Below are 19,798 nucleotides of genomic sequence, written 5' to 3' on the forward strand. Positions count from 1 at the left end.
CTGAAGAACTCAAGCTGAGGTTTGCGAATTTGGTTTTACACATAGCAAAGAGGCTGCTGATGAAGTCAATCTCCTTCATGTTTTACAGATTGTAATTTACTTTTCAATGTTTATCTTTCTGTAATTTCTTGAGAGAAAAGGCATATTGAGAGAACTCAAGTAAAAGCCATGAGTGGAAAAAGGCTGAGTGATACACTTGAGAGAAAAGCCTAGAGTTATTTTCAGATTTCTTTAGGTATGTTTATGTCTTGTATCTTGTACCTGTAAGGTATCCCTTTCTTAGTTAGCACTAAGAGTGAATAGTTAGTTATTAGCATAGCCAATGTCAAGTTAGGTTAGAACTTGAGTGTGAAAGGATTGGGTCAATCCTGTGAAATTGGTGTATGTAATACTGTTAACTATAGTGAAATTCTTCCATAGTTGTGGAGGAGACTGGACGTAGGTTGCATAGCACAAAGCAACCGAACCAGGATACATGCTGGTGTTAGCTTTTCTCTTCTCTGCTGTGTTCTATTTTTTGATATTCATGAGACAAAAATAAATTGTCTCATAAATTTCCGCTGCTGAGTTCAAACAGAACCTGAATTGAAAGTTTGTTTTTTAAAAGGGTAATAACAGCTACTTAAAAGGAAAGCATAGATTCAACCCCCCTTCTCTAAGCCTACCACAACCTTCAGATACTCTAGTAGACTCCAGCTCCGGGTATCAGTACTTGTCGCTTATGGATGCATACTCGGGATACAACCAAATCCCGATATATAAGCCGGATCAAGAAAAAACATCATTCATCACCCCTAGGGCAAACTATTGCTATGTTGTCATGCCCTTTGGGCTGAAGAACGCTAGAGCCACATATCAAAGGCTGATGAATAAGGTGTTTGCGCCTCACCTTGGGGGATTAATGGAAGTCTATGTAGATGACATGCTAGTAAAAACCAAGGATGAGGCTGACCTCCTAGCTGACCTTTCGCAAGTTTTTAGCACCATAAGGATGCACGGGATGAGGCTAAATCCCGCAAAATGCACCTTTGCGGTGGAAGCAGGAAAGTTTTTAGGATTCATGCTTACACAAAGGGGAATCAAAGCTAATCCCAACAAGTGTAAAGCATTCCTAAAAATGAAAAGCCCGACTTGCTTAAAAGAGGTCCAGCAGCTGAACGGCCGACTCGCCGCCCTCTCCAGGTTCTTAGCGGGATCAGCATTAAGATCCCTACCACTCTTCTCTCTACTAAGAAAAGGATGCCAGTTCGAATGGACACCTGAGTGCGAAGAAGCATTCCATGAGTTTAAAAGGTTTTTAAGCCAACCTCCTATCCTGAACCGACCTAAAGTCAGGGAGGAACTCGTCCTGTATTTGTCCGTAGCAGACAAATCTGTGGCATCAGCTCTAATACGGGAAGACGAGGTCGGGCAGCATCCTATATACTTCACCAGCAAAGTTCTATAAGGCCCTGAATTAAGGTATCAAAAACTCGAGAAGTTTGCATATGCCTTAATAGTAGCCTCTCGGAGGTTACGACCTTACTTTTAAACCCACACAATAAGAGTTCAAACGAACCAGCCCATGAAGCAAATCCTCCAGAAGACGGATATTGCGGGTAGAATGGTTCAATCAGCAATAGAGCTATCCGAGTTCAACTTGAAGTACGAAACTTGGACGGCAATAAAAGCCCAGTGCCTCACCGACTTTGTAGCAGAATATGCAGGAGACCAAGAGGAAGAATCCACTACACGGGAGTTATATGTAGATGGATCCTCAAACAAAATAGGAAGCGGTGTAGGCATAATACTGGTCAACAAAGGGGGAACGCAGATAGAAGTCTTCCTCAAATTTGAATTCCCAGCTTCTAACAATCAGGCAGAATATGAAGCCTTGATTGCAGGATTAAAGCTGGCAGAAGAAGTCGGTGCAACCAAGGTAGTCGTGTTCAGCGACTCTCAAGTGATAACCTCCCAAATAAATGGAGAGTATCAGGCTAAAGACCCCAACATGAAGAGGTACTTGGACGAAACCTTGGAGTATCTTAGGCGCTTTGCAGAAACCGAGGTCAAGCATATAACTTGGGATCTCAATAGCCGAGCAAATGCACTCTCCAAGCTAGCAAGTACCAAACCAGGGGGAATAATAGGAGCCTAATCCAAAAAACTCTCCAAGAACCCTCTGTAGCAAAAACAGAGGCCAAGCAAGACGTCCTTGAGGTCTCCGGATTAGGCCTCGGATGGATGAATCCTTTAATCGAATACTTAAAATTCGACATCCTGCCCAAAGAGGAAAAAAAGCCAAGAAAATTCGGAGAGAAGCACAAAACTACACTTTGGTGAAAAATATCCTCTACAAAAGAGGGATATCAACACCATTATTGAAGTGCGTCCTGACCTCAAGGACGACAGGAGTCTTAGAAGAGGTCCACAATGGTATCTGCGGAAATCATCTCGGAGCAAGGTCCCTAGCTAGGAAAGTCATCCGGGCCGGGTTCTACTGGCTCGAGTTTGTAAAGAAGTGTCAGCCATGCCAAATAAATGCGAACTTCCACGTCGCTCCCCCCGAGGAGCTCATAAGTATAACTTCTCCATGGCCTTTTGCAAAATGGGGATTGGACCTATTGGGACCCTTTCCCCAAGTACCTGGACAAGTGAAATACTTAATAGTGGGAGTAGACTACTTCACAAAGTGGATCGAAGCAGAACCATTGGCCACCATCACCGCCCAGAGAAGTCGGAAGTTTCTCTACAAAAATATTATCACAAGGTATGGAGTACCTCACTCCATCACCACTGATAATGACACTCAGTTTACCGACTCAACCTTCAGAAACCTAGTAGCCAGCATGAAGATCAAGCATCAGTTCACCTCGGTAGAACATTCACAAGCAAATGGGCAAGTCGAGGCAGCTAACAAAGTCATACTGGCAGGGTTGAAGAAAAGGTTGCAAGATGCAAAGGGAGCCTGGGCTGAAGAACTCCCACATGTACTTTGGGCTTATCGGACTACACCTCAGTCTGCCACAGGAGAAACACCCTTCCGACTTGCTTATGGTGTAGAAGCTATGATACCAGTTGAAATCAGCGAGCAAAGTCCAAGGGTGAGCTTCTACGATGAGGTTGAAAATATACAGGGGCACAAAGAAGAACTCGAGTTACTCCCTGAAGTCCGAGAACAAGCCCAGATAAGAGAAGCAGTGTTGAAACAAAGGACGACAAACAGATATAATAAAAAGGTCATTCGAAGAAGTTTCACCCCAGACGACTTGGTTTTGATTAGAAACGATATTGGAGTCAACAAATCTGGGGATGGAAAGCTTGCTGCCAATTGGAAAGGACCATACAAAATTAGTGAGGTCTTAGGAAAAGGCTACTATAAGGTGAGCGACTTAAACGGCGCCGAGCTACCTAGGTCATGGCATGCTTGTAATATGAAAAGGTACTATAATTAAAAGCGAACTCCGCTCCCTGATGTACTCTTTTTCCAACTTCACGATTTTTTCCCAAAGAAAGGGTTTTCCTGAAGGGAGATTTTTAACGAGGCATCAAAGTGGGGACTAAGGGGGAACAAATTGTCAAAACCCTTAGTAGCAAAAAGTACCTTCGCAAATAAATTTTTCCCATATCTCTTTATAAGTTCCTTTTTACGTTATTCTCACTTTTTCTACGAAACGCGCCGACTTAAGCTTGACAAAATGTAAAAATCCCATGAACCAACCTAGATGGTCGTCAGGATAAAACAACGAGGTACAAGTCGGTGTAAAGAGGTTATAAAAGTAGATCATGAAAGAACTCGGAAAGTATTCGACTTATAAGTCGTAAAAACCGAGAAGAAATGAAATGCATCGCAAAAATAACCTAAGTTATGGAAACTCAATAGAAGAAAATTGAGTACGAGGAATACCAAAAAGAGATAAGAAAATCCATCAAAAAACCAAAGGCAGAGGCTGTCCCAAGTCTTTGAGAAAATTCAAAATAACTTAGACAAAGGACAGCCAGCCAAGACAAAAGGTTTTTCAAAAAAAAAGGATAAAAAAAAGGTTTTTTCAAAACCTAAAGTATGCACGCAACAAAGATATCCTAAACCCTTATCTAAAAAAGGGTATTTTTAAATATTTTTGTTTACGGCCGCAAAAGGCCAAGAAATGTTAAGTACCAACCACCACCACAAAAAAACAAAACATAAAATTGTTTAAAAAATAAGGGGCCCACAGGCCAGGCCCCATATAGCCACAATCAGTTAAGAAGGAGGAAGATCACCACTGCCAGGAGAAGGGGCATCACCACCAGGACCAGGGAGAGAAGTCAGATCAGCACCAGGGGAGGACGGAGCAGGCTGATCGGGACCCTGAGAGGGAACCCCCAAAGAACTCGGAACATCCTCTGGTCGGGGAGGAGATTCTATTATTCTCTGCCCCCGAGTCTTCAGGTCGGAGTCCGTCTCAGGTCGGGGAGGGTAAACAATGGCCCCATCAACCATGATCTTGTTGGGGTCCAGTTGGGAAAGATCCAGGTCGGGAGCAATAACTCCAACCTGTTCCTTGAAGATCCGCCACGCCTCCTCGGAACCTTCAGCTACAGAGTCCTCCAGCTCCTGAAAATCCTCCCAACATCCCGCCAACTCCTTCTTCAAATCCAAGTTCTCCCCAAAGAGCCTAATATAGTCTGCTCCGCCTTCTCCTTCAGGCCCTCCGCCATGGCGCACTGGCCCATCAACCTCTTCTCCCTCTCCTGGAGACGATCTTTCTCCTCCTTCAACTCAGCGACCTCCTTCTTAAGCCTTTTCTCTTCCTCTTGATACAAAAAAATTCTCCCCTCCAGCTCCTTAACCTTTTGGGAAGAACCCAAAGAGCTGAGGGGAGTCTTTTCAAAAATATCAAGCAATTTGGTACATACCCCAGCCGCCCGGATGCTCCCCTGAACTAGAATATTAAGATGGTTTCGAACGGAAGCATCATCCATACTTATGCGAGTATGAGGATAGACATGATTCTGAATGAATTGAGACCCATTAAATTTAGCCTCACCATCCAAAGAAGAGCCAGACTCTGAAGTCTTGCGCTTCTTCTTTCCTGGTTCAGGGGAAGATCAGGGCGGAGGAGAAGGAAGAGAAGAAGCAGAAGAGGATATCACAATAGGTCGGGAGGGGGTCTCCAAGTTGTGAGGAGGAGGAGGGGGGGAGGAGGAGGAGGAAGAGTGCCAACAGCCCTGGCAGCACTCACCCTGGCGCGAGATCTCGTCTTGGCATCATGGACTCTTCGATAGGAGGAGCTGGAATTCTTCTTCACCATTTCTACAAAAACCATAAAGTAATCAGTCTACAAGTTGGAAATGACAGCTCGAAAACAAATCAAGTCGGATGTAGTAAAATCAAGTCGGGAAACAATCGAAAAGCAACAATAAAGCTACCTAATTAAGTCTGTACAAAGATCGGAGACCCCTGGAGGAACTTTTTTGTATCAAGATAAGGGGCTCTTCCCCAAACTTCTCGGAAGAACCCCACTATAGCCTCCTCTACCTCGTCCAGATCATCTAGGCTATATTTTTCCACAGGAGAGGCCTCTAACCAGTACAGGAAAAAATGGAGAGAAAAATTTTGGTCCAGAAAAAAGGGGTAGTGACCCTCTACGGCTTGAACTTTAAAAAAAAAGTTTTTGAAGTCATGGAAGAATTCATCAAAAAGGGTAAAGACTCTTCGACCTTGAATGACTCGGAAAGACACCTACTGTTGTTTATTATTTTGCCTACTGAAGGACTTGATCATATGAAAAAGAAAGAAAAAAATCTTCAAAGAAGTCGGAAAATCTAATTCACGGCTAACAAGTTGGTAAATTTTCATGAAACCCCAAGAATTGGGGTGAAGCTGGGTGGGACCAATGCGACAATGCGACAACACGGATATCTCAAAACCAGAAAATGGGAGAAGAACCCCCAAACGGGTAAACAGACAGTCATACATAAAAAAAAAAAGAGGGTCAGTTTCAGCAGCCTTCCCAAAGCAAACCCGGTCTTCGAGACCCGGGATAACCAATTCATACTTAGGTTCATCCTCATCGAGAACACAAAGTTTATGATGAGTACGAAGATCAGTGATGTAATCGGTGTCTACGAGGGGTTCCTCTCCAAGGACTCTAACATCCACCCACAGTGAAAGAGACTCTAAAGAAGACATCTTTTTCTAAAAGGGTGACAAATCCTACAAAGAGAAAAGGAAAAAGGATAAAAAATAGGGTCTCTAAAGGACCTAAAGTAAGTTTCTCAGACAAACAGAGTCACTAGGCCTACAGTGAACGCTCCTCTAAACGAAAAATATTCAAGTAAAAGCATTTGTAAAAGAGGAGAAGGAAAAAGGAACTGACCTTTCAAAGAAGGTAGAGGCGACGAACAGTCAAAGCACTCGAAGAAGGAATGAGTTTTTTCTTTCGAACAGAGGGTGCAAGTAAGAAAATTTTCAGAAACGAAACAAGGAAAGAGAGGGAAAGTATTTATAAACACGTTAGGGGCATAACAGTAAAACGACGTAACCATTTAAGAGAGGTGCCATTACCAATGTAACTGCTCCCCACGTGTAAATGCTAAAACCTCTGAAGAGACGCGAAGTTTGATTAGACGCGACGGTTGAGAAAATTTGACTCACGTCGGTTCCTGAAAAATCACGTCGGTTCCTCACCAAGTCGGCTACGATCCCGAGCTATATACTCGAGCCCAACTCACAAAAGAGCTTGGACTCAAGTAGGGGTACTGTTCATACCCTAGCCCAACACTAAGGCCCTGGACCAAATAAGATAAAAAGGCCCAATCCATAGATTGGCCTCCCCACGCAACCGACCTCTTCACAAGAGGTCGGACTCGACACAGGCTCCACCATAAGGAAGTCGGGAACGAGGGTTAGCCGGCAGATAACACTTATTCAAATAAGTAACTGCCCCTAAAATCTCTCAACCCACTTCTAGGAGTCATATCTCAACTTCCCTAAGATAAAGGGACAGTTATCCTCCTTAAAAGGTGGAACTACTCCAATGGTGGTTATGGGTTCACCACTATAAATACACTGACACCCTTCAGGTATCTCTAAATTTCCATACTCTCCAAAACTTGCTTAGACCCTTGCTGACTTAGGCATCGGAGTGTCTTTGCAGGTATCACCCCCCATTCTCTCTCACACAAAAGTCGGACGGAGGCTCCCAGACGCGAACCTGGTCAGAGGGTCCCCTCCTTCAAGCGATTGGGCCAACCTAACAAGCCCAGCCCAATAATCTCCAGTTACCCATTGTAACAAACCTAAAAATATATAAAGGGACTAACATTTTGCACATGTATAATTGTAATCGATTATTCTTTTATTTTACAAATAAATAATAAACCATAAATTAAAGGGAATAATAAAAAAAATACTCCATCTGTAAATTACCTGAAGCCACTTATGTAAAATAAAATAATTTTTTTAAATTATTAATTTTTTCTATTGTTTTAAAAATTGTTTTCATTAAATATTTTCTATTTCTACATCTTGCCTTCAATACATTGTAGTTACAAGTTTGGAATCCGATCCATGTTGGTCGTGGATTGATTTTAAAGTTTTTAGTTTTTAGTTTTTCTAATTCTTGTAATTTTAATTTTTAGTTTTCATCTTGTGTTAAATATTTTTTATTTCTAATTTTTGTTGTTGGAAGCAAACATATTAGATCATTGGCTAGTAAGGCCCATTTGTCTAAAACGGGACAATGATGAAAATATTACTTTTATTACAGCACATTAAATAATTTGGGACTAATCAAATGCTCTTTTTTAAATCATAAAAAATTAGACAATGAAACAGTTACCTGTGTCAGAAGTATCAGGTGCATCATTTTCCTCATCTTGACCGGTGTAGACTATAACTCACCTATATTAAATAGTTAAAAGTTAACTATGAACGTTATATAATATATATGTGTGTGTAATTGTCACGCTGACACATTTCAGCCGCAAATTACTTGTTTTGGATCAGAATTCGGAGATAATCTGGGTATTAAATTTGCTATTTATTTATGGAATTTAGATCTTTTAAATTTAAATTTTATTTTAGAAAGTAAAATATAAATTTTTTACTATTTATTTTATAGATAAGATTAAAAAAAATGAGATAGAAATTATTTAAGGGTGAAATATTACTTTATTCTCTCAAGTAAAAATTCAAAATTTTAAGGATCCAAATTCTTATTTCTGGGTGGTCTTATGAGTCACATTGGTTAGTTTTGGAAAACTTGGAAAAAAAGCATTCCAATTACTTAGATTTACTATTGAACAACCTCCATCAGTCCAACACAACGTCACAAAAAAAATTTAGACTCAAATTCAACATTCATAATAAGCAATATTTTCCTTCTATGATATTATTTATTTCTTTTTGCTCATGTTTTTCTTATTTCTTTTTACTCGTGCTTTTCTTTTGTTAGAATAAGATTCTTTTTCTAAATTTAATAGTAGTCATATAAATTTAGCTACTTACACATCTTTTGTAATCATTGATCAATAATAAAAATACAATACATATTTTTATTCATTCATACTATTCTCTGCCTTTTTCTTATTATTTACTAAATCATCTAAGTAACCGATAAACTCTAATTGATTTCGGGTATGTTTGACAAATGTGTTATATAAATTTTTTAACTTATTATTATTTTTTTTGTATGAAATATTTTTTTGTTTTATATTATGATTCTATTAATCCTATTAGAATAAAAAATACTGAGAGTACTAAAAAATATTAAAATTTATTTAAATATCTAAAATAAAATTATAAAATAACTTAAAATAATTATTTGAATTTGTCTTTTTTGTAAATTTTCATTTAAGAGTAATTTTAAATAATGTAATCTAAACAATATTTAATTTACTATAATTCATTTTGAATGAAAATTACTAAACATAAACCACGTTAATACCAACTTACTTTAAATCAAAATTAATTTTACAAACTTAATTTTATACAAACTGGGGCATGCCTCCATCAGGCGATCCGGTATCTATGACCCATGCCAATCATGGAACATCATTATTTGTGTTCGTTCAAGTTACAGTATTTCCCCGTAACAATTAGATAATCGGCATGTCTGTATATCATATGAACTTGTATCGATATTTGATATAATAATACAAAATCTCAATTTGACGTCAAAACCTCTAAGAAGTTCGGTGAACAATCAGGTTTTCAGAATATTAGGCCTAATGCATTCATATTTAAAGATATCGTATGGTTAAATATTACACATTCACGGAACTATCAGTTAGAATCTGAAAGATTTGTTCAGTGATATAAAAACTTAGAATATCCGTGGTGTCTGCACAATCTTCTATAACTATCCCTCGCAACTGATATTTAGGGCCTACATTAGTCACCAGAGACGGTTAGTGCCCGTGCAAGGGTTTTAGTGCCCAACCACTAAATTACCCTATGCAATCCACAGTATGTCATTTATTTTCTCCTTTTTCCCTGTCAACATTAGAATGATCTCCTTCAGTAAAACTTCAGCAAGCAGCTTTAATAAACAGTATAAATAGTTATGGCAAGGGTGTCCTTACCACACTTCCATAATCATCCATGGTTAATTGCTTGCGCTTCTTCAAAGAAGATGGAGATTCTGTCTGTCTTGCCAGGGTCCGCTTTGATGGGGTCATGGTCTGAGAAAATTTGTTGAACTTAGTATGAGAACAATCATATGTAAATATGAGAAACCCTAAGGTATTTAGAGTTAACTTGTGGAGGGAATGCCACCTTTGCAAGTTTCTTCTCTTTGCGCGCTTGTCTCTCCCTCTCGTCATATTCTTGGTTTTCCTTTTCTACCAGGCGAATGAGTGTGTCACACCTCCTTGCAAGTTCTTGTGTTGTGCGAGACTTAACAAACCAGTCAAAACGAAACAAGGGTGATGTTCGAAATGCTGCCTTCAACTCATCCCAGTTCCCATAGCCCAGTTTGTGAACCATGCATATCTGCAAGTTTTATAATGAAGTAAAAACGAATTCTACAAAAGGGAAGTGTACATATTATTGGTTATGAGCGTATATTTTTGGGGTTTTGGAATGAGGGACAAGGAATGTAAATCGCAAAAAAGTAAAGGAAACTCAAATGGTAAAAGGTCTTAGCAAGGGTTGATGGTTAAGGATTTCTATCCTTATCACTAACCACAACATGATAATTGTAAGGATCAATCTCATTCAGTCATCCTCTAAAAATTGAAGGAAAGTCAAATGAGTTTCATCAATCCCAATCCATAAGTCCTAGCCATTCACTAATTGAATTAGTGAAAGCTAGAGTCAATGGACACCAATCATCAATCACTTGGACATTAGTAACTCAAGGTCACCCAAGTTACCATCCCAAGCCAAGAGTATAAAATTCTACTCTAAAATCCAACCAAACATTTTATCAAACACTTAGAAAGCATAAAAAGAAAGCTTGGTAAATTAGCAAGAAGTAGTAAATCTACAACTACCCAAAGCAAGGAAAATAATAATAACAAAGCAATTAAACAATAAGAACATCAAACATAAATTGCATTAATAGAAATCAAAGGAAACAAGAGTGCATGAACATAAATAAAGGCAACAAATAAAAGGAATAACAACTATAGATAAAAGAGACAAGATGCTAGAACAAGAAATAGTAAAGGAAACTAAATCAAAACAACAATTAAAACCTAGATCTAAGAGAATTTAACCTAAATCTAACCTAATTCTAGAGAGACGAGAGAGCTTCTCTCTCTAGAAATCTATCCTAAAACATGATGAAAAAGAAAAACTTCTGGAGCTTAAAATGAAAAGTGAAATTATTATTAACATAAAAAAACAAGAACAATACCAACCATGAACCTATCACATTCTTCATTGTATAACTTCCCTTTGTTTTGCCCATACTGTATCTTTAACTCTAGCCATGGATTCTTGTATCGGTCCAACTTCTTCCCAATAGCTTTCATGATTTCATCTTTCCGTGAAATTCTAGCCTCCCCCCTCTCAATGTTTTTAATAATTCTATCATAATCTGTAGAATGATTCAAAATGTGCAAATTAGGAAGAACATATGTTAATCAGAAGCAAATTTCAAAGTACAAGTATAAACCAACACAGAAATGGCAGAAAAAAAAACGAATGTTTAATTGTCACAATGCTGTAACGTACCATTTAATTCCTTGTATCTTTCTTTGAAGACCTTTGCATATCTTTCAACTTCCTCCTCAGTTTTCCCTTCCATCTCGGAAGCAATACCTTTGATATCATTTCGGCCATACTTTTCGCAAGCCCGGATGAAAGTATTAAAATCCCTCCGGCTCCATGAAGAAAATCCCTGTATTAACCAAATAACAAAAATAAGACAATGCTCAAGTGAAAACCAAGTTAAAAACAAAACAACTGAATAGAAAAGAAAATGATCACCTCCTCTAGAAGGCGCTCCTTTTCTTCCAATTCTTCAGCAGTCAATGGATCTCCCACATCTGAACACCAAAAAACTCATGAAAATTAAAAACATTTAGGTAGAGAGGTATAAGATTCAATATATTTATATATAATTTGTTGACGGTAATCATGTACCTTCTGGTTCATCAACATCTATTGAATCCTTTATCTGATTCTTTTGATGCGTTTGCTGAAAAATTTATGAAGAAACAGTCATTTCCGCAACATAAATAAGCATAATGATCTCATTTCCTCAACACCCACCATTAGGTAGCGCACTTCCTTTTCATACAACTCACTAAGCCTTTGTGTGTTAAAAAACTGGAAGTCGTGCCTGCAGGGCTTACAACTGAGGCATCCTAGGAATTCGTGGCTCCTTTGGTTTAGCAGGACCTCCTTGTCGTAATGTTTGCTTGAAGTATTCAGACTCCGAGTAACTACAAGTCCCCAAAGGAAATAAAATAAAGGAGATCAGCATACACTATAACATCCAAAAAAACACTGAATAAATCTGGACGTATAAATTGTAACAGGCTGTCCTTACTTGCGCTTCCGCTCTCTTTTTGGTGGTTCAATCCAATTGTCACTCACAATTTTTTTGAAATCAACTTTGTTCTCATCCTTTATTTTGAGGGGGAAAAAGAAATAAAGATATGTTGAAATTAGTAGAATAGATTGGGGGGGCAGGGGAAGGAAGGTTGAGTAATAAAACAGAAAAGACAAGAATAATTTTTCATGTAAATATAAATGGCATCTTTACCTTATCATCATCAAAATCATATAACTCAGCAGCTACAAAAAGATCCGAGTATTAGTACTCCAAACTCAAATGATGTCAAAAAGGCAATATCAAATCCCTCAACAGAACCCAAAGATGCCCTTGTATCATGTTAGAATAACAAAAAGGCTTCAGTAATAAACAAAAGAAAACTACAGTTGCCATGCTAGCCTCATGGAAGTGATGTCATTTTTGTTTTGGAGATGAATCAAGCCAAAAGCCGCATCATTTGATAGAGCTGGGGTTATGTATCGTCTCCCTCCCATGGTCAAATGACGTCATTTCTGACTTTATTCACCAGAAACAAAAACAGTGTCACTTCCCAGAGTCTAGCATGGCCTCTTCAATCCAGATCAGCATTTCGTCAATGGAGTTGCGACAAATATACATTGAGTGACTAATTTTATACACGATGTCACAGTTGACGGACTTAATTGAGTCACAAATAAATTTGAGGGAGCAAATAGTCTTATTTTAACTTTTAAACAAAAGAAAAACATCAAGCCATTGTTGTTTTCGGAGCAATAACTTATATCAATACATTACGTACTGTCATCCATCTTGAATTTGATTGCATCTTCAGTAAATTTCTTCATCTTGGCATCAAGTTCAGCAGTTGCTTCCTCTCCTTTAGCAATGATTCTATCAATGTCCTCATCTGTAATAGTGCTATCTTTGGAACTGAAAACCATTTCTGCTCCAAATCTAACCATTTGAAGCAACTCATCTTTATTTACCGCTGCACATACAAACCAGCAGAATCATGTCAGACAATACTCATTGCAGAGAGAAACAAAACAATCATTATAAAATCCTTACTCTTTTGCTCAGCCAACCGTCCTTGCTGAATCACTAGAGCATCAAGTGCAAGCTTTTTGTAAGCCCTTTCAATGACCTTCTCCTCAATTGTATACTGCGCAATATTATAAGCAGTAAGCCAACAATAACAAATGAATAACTAACCAAACAAAACATAACAAGAAGTTTGCAAACCTCTGTGCAAAACCGAAAAACTTGGACTTCTTTCTTTTGACCTATCCTATGAGCACGATCCTGGGCTTGCAAGTCAACTTGTGGGTTCCTGATGTTTAACCATCAGCCATCAGTAAACAATGATTATGGTATAGAAGCAAATCAGGTGGCTTCTTGCACAATTTGTGAAGTTCTCACCAGTCACTATCATATAGGATGACAACATCAGCAGTAGCAAGGTTAATTCCAAGACCTCCAGCTCGAGTTGATAACAAGAAGACAAATTTCTCACTTCCAGGTTTGTTGAAAGCGTCAATGGAAGCATCCCGCTCATCTCCACCGGTATTGCCATCTATGCGACAATAGTGATACCCACGAAACATTAAATAATCTTCAAGTATGTCTAGCAGCCTAGTCATCTGAGGGAAAAAAAAAATCCAACCACAAACACACACACATACACATTTTAGTGATAATAATCATGGTTTAAAGGAAAATAGGTCAAAAGAATATTCAAAAGGGAGACATAAATGAGAACAAAACAGGCTGCAAAATACATAGCATTCACAGATAGAACCTAACCTGTGAAAATATAAGGACCCTAGAATCACGCTCCTTCAATTTAGGAAGTAACTTATCCAAGAGAACCATTTTACCTGGAAAATTTTTGAAACATGAGCTAATCTTATCATATTGGTCAACAAGCGAAGAACATCTGAAGTATCTCTCAACCTAAACAGAAATTACCAGCATTAGTAATGAGATGATCCCCTGTTGTATATGGAGGACCGGGTTCAGCACCCTGGAAAAGATATGGATGATTGCAACATTTTCGTAGCTGCATAGCTATATTCAGGAGGCGCTTCCGTTCTCCACCAGCATTGACAACCTCAAGATCCTTCTGCAGAAGCGCTCTATAGTACTGTTTCTGCATTTGTGACATACCTACTTTAAGAATGGTTTCCTTTTTAGGCGGCAACCCTTTCTCAACATCGGACTTCAACCTACGAAGAAGAAATGGCCGGAGGACCTTAAAATGCAAGAGGGGGGGGTGAAAAATGTCAACTCTATACCGGGTTATATATACAGAGATACGAATCTCAACAATCAAAAGAAGGTTACACAATTTACCTTGTGTAATTGCTGGACAACCTCTTGTTGGTCATTCTCACCAGAGATTTGAAACCACTCATCAAAGGTTTCAGCAGAACTAAAAATTTCGGGAAGAAGAAAGTTGAGCAGAGACCAGAGTTCATGAAGATTGTTCTGCACCAATAAAAGAGATAACATACAGCAATAAGTACTTCAGACGAATAAGATGCATATGAACTGATAATATTTATTAAAAGAGATTAAAAAATAAATGGTTTGAACACAAATATGATCTAGGATAGGGCACTATGTTGGCATTTAATCCATGTAGCTAACCCACCTAGTGGGGCAAGGCTAGTTATGTTTGTTTTATAAATATGATTATACAGATACATGATAATTTAAAATAAACCAAACAAACACATTCCAAAAATTACAACTCAAGAAAAATAATGAAACTTTAAAGCATACTACTGTTAAATTATTTCCACTCCTAGCGATTAAAACCACTTTGATTATTCAAAGAACTATTCAGCAGAAACACACAATGATTATCGCAGAATGCCTTCACATATGGTGAAAACATAACAATTGTTCCCCAGAACAATGGCTTGTTGATTTTTAGAACAGATTTTCCTTAATAGATGAAGTAAAAGTTAATATTGGAATGATGCACTACAAGTCATAAAAGATTATTGGAAATGACATATCTAGAATTTCACCACCAATACAAACAGTTTCTGTGTTTGATAATTTACCAATCATAGAGTAGAAGATATCATTCTGATTTGATTTGGCATGACACCATTTTCATGCATATATTCATCAAGAAATTAAATAAAATACAACAGATAAAAGAGGGGGTTGGATGGGGAAAAAAAAAAGAAAAAGAACAATAAAAAAAAAAAATTCCTTTGAAGCACTACACAACATCGTGGTTTGTGGATAACATTAACTCATTAAGTCATACCTGAAGCGGTGTGCCGGTAATAAGGAGGCGATAATTTGTGTTGTAGAGTCTCATTGTTTTGGAAAGCAAGGAATTTTCATTCTTAATTCGATGGGCTTCATCGATAATGATGTAGCGCCAACTAAATCGACGCAATGTAGACTTCTCCTTGATTGCCATTTCAAAACTTGTAACACAGACATCGAACTTCCCGGCTACCAGTAATTCCTCCCTTATATATCTCTGCAGAAATTTAAAATTATTAATGTCGAAGACAAGCATCAAGATTAACCCCAAAAAAATTCAATCCGGCAAAGATGTTCTTACCCTCTCTTCAGGGTTGCCAAGGAACTTTACTGCACGTAGAATAGGACAAAAGCGCCGAATCTCATTCATCCAATTTCCAAGAGTAGATTTGGGAGCAACCACCATATGAGGGCCTTTGATTCCTCTGAACTCATGTAAATAACCCAACAAAGATATAGTTTGCAATGTTTTACCAAGCCCCTGCGAATCAGATTCATTGTCATTCATCATGACTAAATAAATCAACTTATCAATGACTCAACCTTACTCCACTAATACTGTAACACATCCAAAAGCATGTTCGCTGTGCAGAATCAAATGACAATATATGCAAGCCAAGGCCAAATCTGTTCCACTTACCATTTCATCAGCCAGAATTCCATTTATTCCATTCTCATACAATCTTATAAGCCAGTTTAGCCCAGCAAGTTGGTAGTCCCTCAATTTCCCTTGGATGCCTGTTATAATGAACAAACAAGGATTTCACACTCAAAAATATTAGGCACAAATAGAACATTCACACACTAGATGCACAAACGCACAAGACTAGTCAATTGAAGATCAAACCGGTAGACTTCTGATGACTAGCTTTGATGACATACATTACAACAAAACAACTAGAGAAAAGTGTGTAGAGGAAAGTTCAATAATATATAACTCTAGCACATGTGAAACCCCAAAGGACAAACCATGAAGCAAAAATGTACCAAGGATGGAGGTCTTCTACCACCAGACTTCAAATCAGCATAGAATGTTCTCCATGTGTAAAAAGAAATGGCAGGGTAAAATGGTATATCTATGAATGTGAGACACTAAAAATATAGCCCTGAAAAATATCTAATCAACGCATATACACAGGACATTTACATGATGGTTGTGTCACAAGACGAGTGTTTGATAAACCATCTTCCTCTTCTTTTAGGTATTCTTCATCTTCCTCCTCTTCTGTCACTTTTGATGCATGGCGGCCCCTAAAATAGACATCATTGAATGCAAGGTGAGTTCTTTTATACAACACAGTTAATATTAGGTCAGTCAACAAATTTGTGCTTGTATTTGATTTCAAATATAAAAAATAAAAAAAATAAAAAAAAAAACTAGAGGACNTTCATAACTTTGAGGATGACATAAAATGAATTTAAAAGGGAAACTTTCCAAGAGAAATTAGCAATAATGTTAAATCAAAATGTCAAATGCTTCAACTTGTTAGGTAATAAAAAAACACTTTAAGCATGTAGATATTCCATTTATATATCAGTTTGTTGTTTCCTGAAGGTATATCGGGAGCAGAAAGTGCTGATATATAGTTTGTAAAAAAAGCTAATCAACTTATGAGGCACAGTATGCGAACACATAGTTTGTACAAAAAGCTAATCAACAAGTCAATTGCCAAATCACAGTATACATCAAGATAAAGAATGTACCTTCCTCTTGCCTTCTGAGATGAAGATTGATCACCTTTTGCAAAATGTGCAAACAGCTCAGTCTGCTGTAAGAGATACTTCAGTCTTCCTTTTCCTCTATTGTTCTGTTAGAACTATCTAGTTATCAATAACATGAACAGATTACAATAAAGAAGTAAATCAGCACATCTACACCCACCATGTCGGCATCTATGGCTGCATTTTGTGCATCCAATATCTCCTGAATCTTCTGCTTCTTCATTTTCTGCATCTCTTTCAATCTAGCTTTCTCCCGCTTGCCAGGATCAACAGCATCTTCACCCTATTACCAGAAGACACAAAGTTAGACTTCCAGCTAGATTTTATCCGCTTAGCATAGAAGTAGCAGCATATATGCAAATATGTTAAAATGGAGACATACTGAAAACTAGAACACATTATTCATTGGCAAAACCTTAATTCAACTACCTAATCACGACACTAAGCTTAAACAGTAAAATACTCGACAGTAACAATAAAAAATGCAGTAATTCATAGCACGTCGATCCTCACTATCTCTCAGCACATTTTCCACCGATTTCAACTCAAGTCAACGGAATTCAACTTCAAGCTCCACAAAGAACGCCACAATCACATTATCCAAACATGCATCACGCAAATTAATAGCAAAACACAAACCCTAGAACAAAAAAAAAAAGAGAATTAAATAGTAGAAGCAACAAAATAAGCAGCAACAACTCTCACCTGCTCATCCTCGTCAGCATCTCCGGCGGCAGCAGGATCTTCGTCGTCATCGTGCGAATTATCATTTCCGGCTTCGTCATCGTCGTCGTCGGAGCTAGCTTGACGAGCCACCGCCTCAAGCTCCTCCTCGTCCTCTTCATTGATCTGCTGGTTGACCTGCTCCTCCTCCTCGGAGCTCGAACCGCTAGAGATAGCTTCGTCGGAAGATACTTGCGGCTTCGAAGGCCTCGCCATGGAACAAGAACTCTTCTGAAATCAAGTTTCAAAATTGGTGCGTGAGAAAGAGAGATGACGTTAGTGATTTTTGTGTTTGGTTTTGTTGAAGTGGCTTTTAAATTTTTGAGTGAATAATTTAGTATCATAAAAATAAGGGAAAAAGACAAATAGATCCTGACAATTTAGTATCAAACTTTTGACAAATACATCTCTAATAAAATTTAAATACAAAAAAGTCTCTGACTTTAACAAACAGATGACAATTTAGTCTTTCCGTCTATTTGTCTCTCATACACCAAACGGAACTGGCTGACATGGCTAAAACGGTGTCCAAGTGTCCGTTACGGTGCCACGTTGGAAGGGGAATAAAGTTCGAAGGACAAATAAGTCATTGACGTCATTTTACAAATAAAGTTCGAAGGACAAATAGGTCTTTGAGAATTTTTTTTTTTTCAAAATTAATAAACTCCTTTCCTAAATTCTCTTATCTACCTCTCTCCATTTTTATATTTCTCTCTACTATTTTTACTCTATATATAATTATATTTTATATTAGTAATTTGACAAATCAAAATATGTCATTCGCTATTTTTTTACAATTAAAATATTTTAAATATAAAAGTATACACATTAAATTATTTTAAATTTTAGATAACGAATGTTAAAATTAATTATTAATAAAAAATTAGACTTTTTCATATAAAAATAATAACTAAAAATCTTATTATTTAATTTTTTATCTGCAGATATCTTGGTCTTCTTAGTCAGAAATTTTTATCAATTTACGATTTTTTTTGTAAAAGTAGTTTGATTTTATAAATCTTTTGTGTCATGCATAATTTATACTGTTAGAACAAAGTGAACTATAATTTTTTAAAAAAAAATTATTCTCGTAATATTATTATGGATAAAAATACTAGTTCTAATATAATACACAAATGTACTAATGCTAACTTAATGGCGAAAGCTAGTGCACTCCAGGCAAAGTAGGGAGTGCAGCACTCTTTAAAAGTTAACCTACTATCAAAAGTGACCAGGTAAATTAAATTTATTTATTATTGTTTTTTTTTCATGGGCTGAACAAACAAATCGACACTAACAAAAAAAACTAATTCGCTCGTTTAAAAAGACTATCTTTACACCAGAAAAATACTCAAAAAAAATTGATCGAATTCCTCCATTACTCTGTTATTATTGATGTGATGTCCTCAAGTATTTTCACTGTTTTGTTTGTTAGCAGGTGCTTCCACTATTGTTCTGTTTAGCCACAGAACTCACCCCATTCCACCTTTACTATAAATGGACCTTCAAAGTCCGAAAAATTGCTGTCATAGAAAAGGAAGACGCTGTGTGGCCGCTGCTGGTTGGCTAACTCCAAACATAAAACTGAACCCTGTCTCCATGAAGGCGCCATGATTCTCAAATGACGACACAGTCAAAGTACAATATACATGACAGTTACAACAAGTCCATTATCTTTTATTTCAAATTATCCTCAACGTGTACGTAATAGAATAAAAAATTAAAATACAATTATATTTAAACAATTATTTGTATTATTTTTTATTAATTTATTCAAAAAATAATTAAATTTTGAAGCTAATTGGTATAAAATATTACAGATATAAAACTAAAAAAAAAAATTTATTTGTATAAGAATGAGCCTAATAAATAATTATTCTATTTAATATATAATTAAGAGTATTTCTTTCTTTGCCAACGAACTATAGTTCAAATGACATAGTCTCTATATTCACCTAAGAGTTGGTAAAAAAAAGAATACTTCTTTTTTTTTATTAACTTTTTTAAACATTAATTATTTATTTTACATACAATATAGAAATAAATGAATATAATATTTATTGAGTAGACGCAATTACGTAAAAAAAATTTATTGTCATAGTATTTGAACCAAA

General features: G+C 37.1%; 1 protein-coding gene across 1 annotated transcript; it reads right to left on the bottom strand.

The window, feature by feature from the left end:
• LOC107608874 (ISWI chromatin-remodeling complex ATPase CHR11-like) lies at positions 8,997-18,011 on the bottom strand. Its single transcript, XM_016310638.2, is given in 25 exon segments — positions 8,997-9,460; positions 9,550-9,648; positions 9,743-9,958; positions 10,831-11,009; positions 11,147-11,312; positions 11,402-11,460; positions 11,558-11,612; positions 11,687-11,755; positions 11,757-11,859; positions 11,967-12,043; positions 12,183-12,214; positions 12,751-12,939; positions 13,020-13,113; positions 13,194-13,281; positions 13,371-13,591; positions 13,755-13,828; positions 13,920-14,202; positions 14,304-14,438; positions 15,235-15,456; positions 15,541-15,720; positions 15,880-15,977; positions 16,387-16,490; positions 16,944-17,047; positions 17,122-17,244; positions 17,667-18,011. Coding segments are annotated over 25 exon segments (3,222 nt in total). The 5' UTR covers positions 17,901-18,011; the 3' UTR covers positions 8,997-9,442.

Source organism: Arachis ipaensis, chromosome B07, assembly GCF_000816755.2.
Source record: "Arachis ipaensis cultivar K30076 chromosome B07, Araip1.1, whole genome shotgun sequence".
NCBI classification, from domain to species: domain Eukaryota; kingdom Viridiplantae; phylum Streptophyta; class Magnoliopsida; order Fabales; family Fabaceae; genus Arachis; species Arachis ipaensis.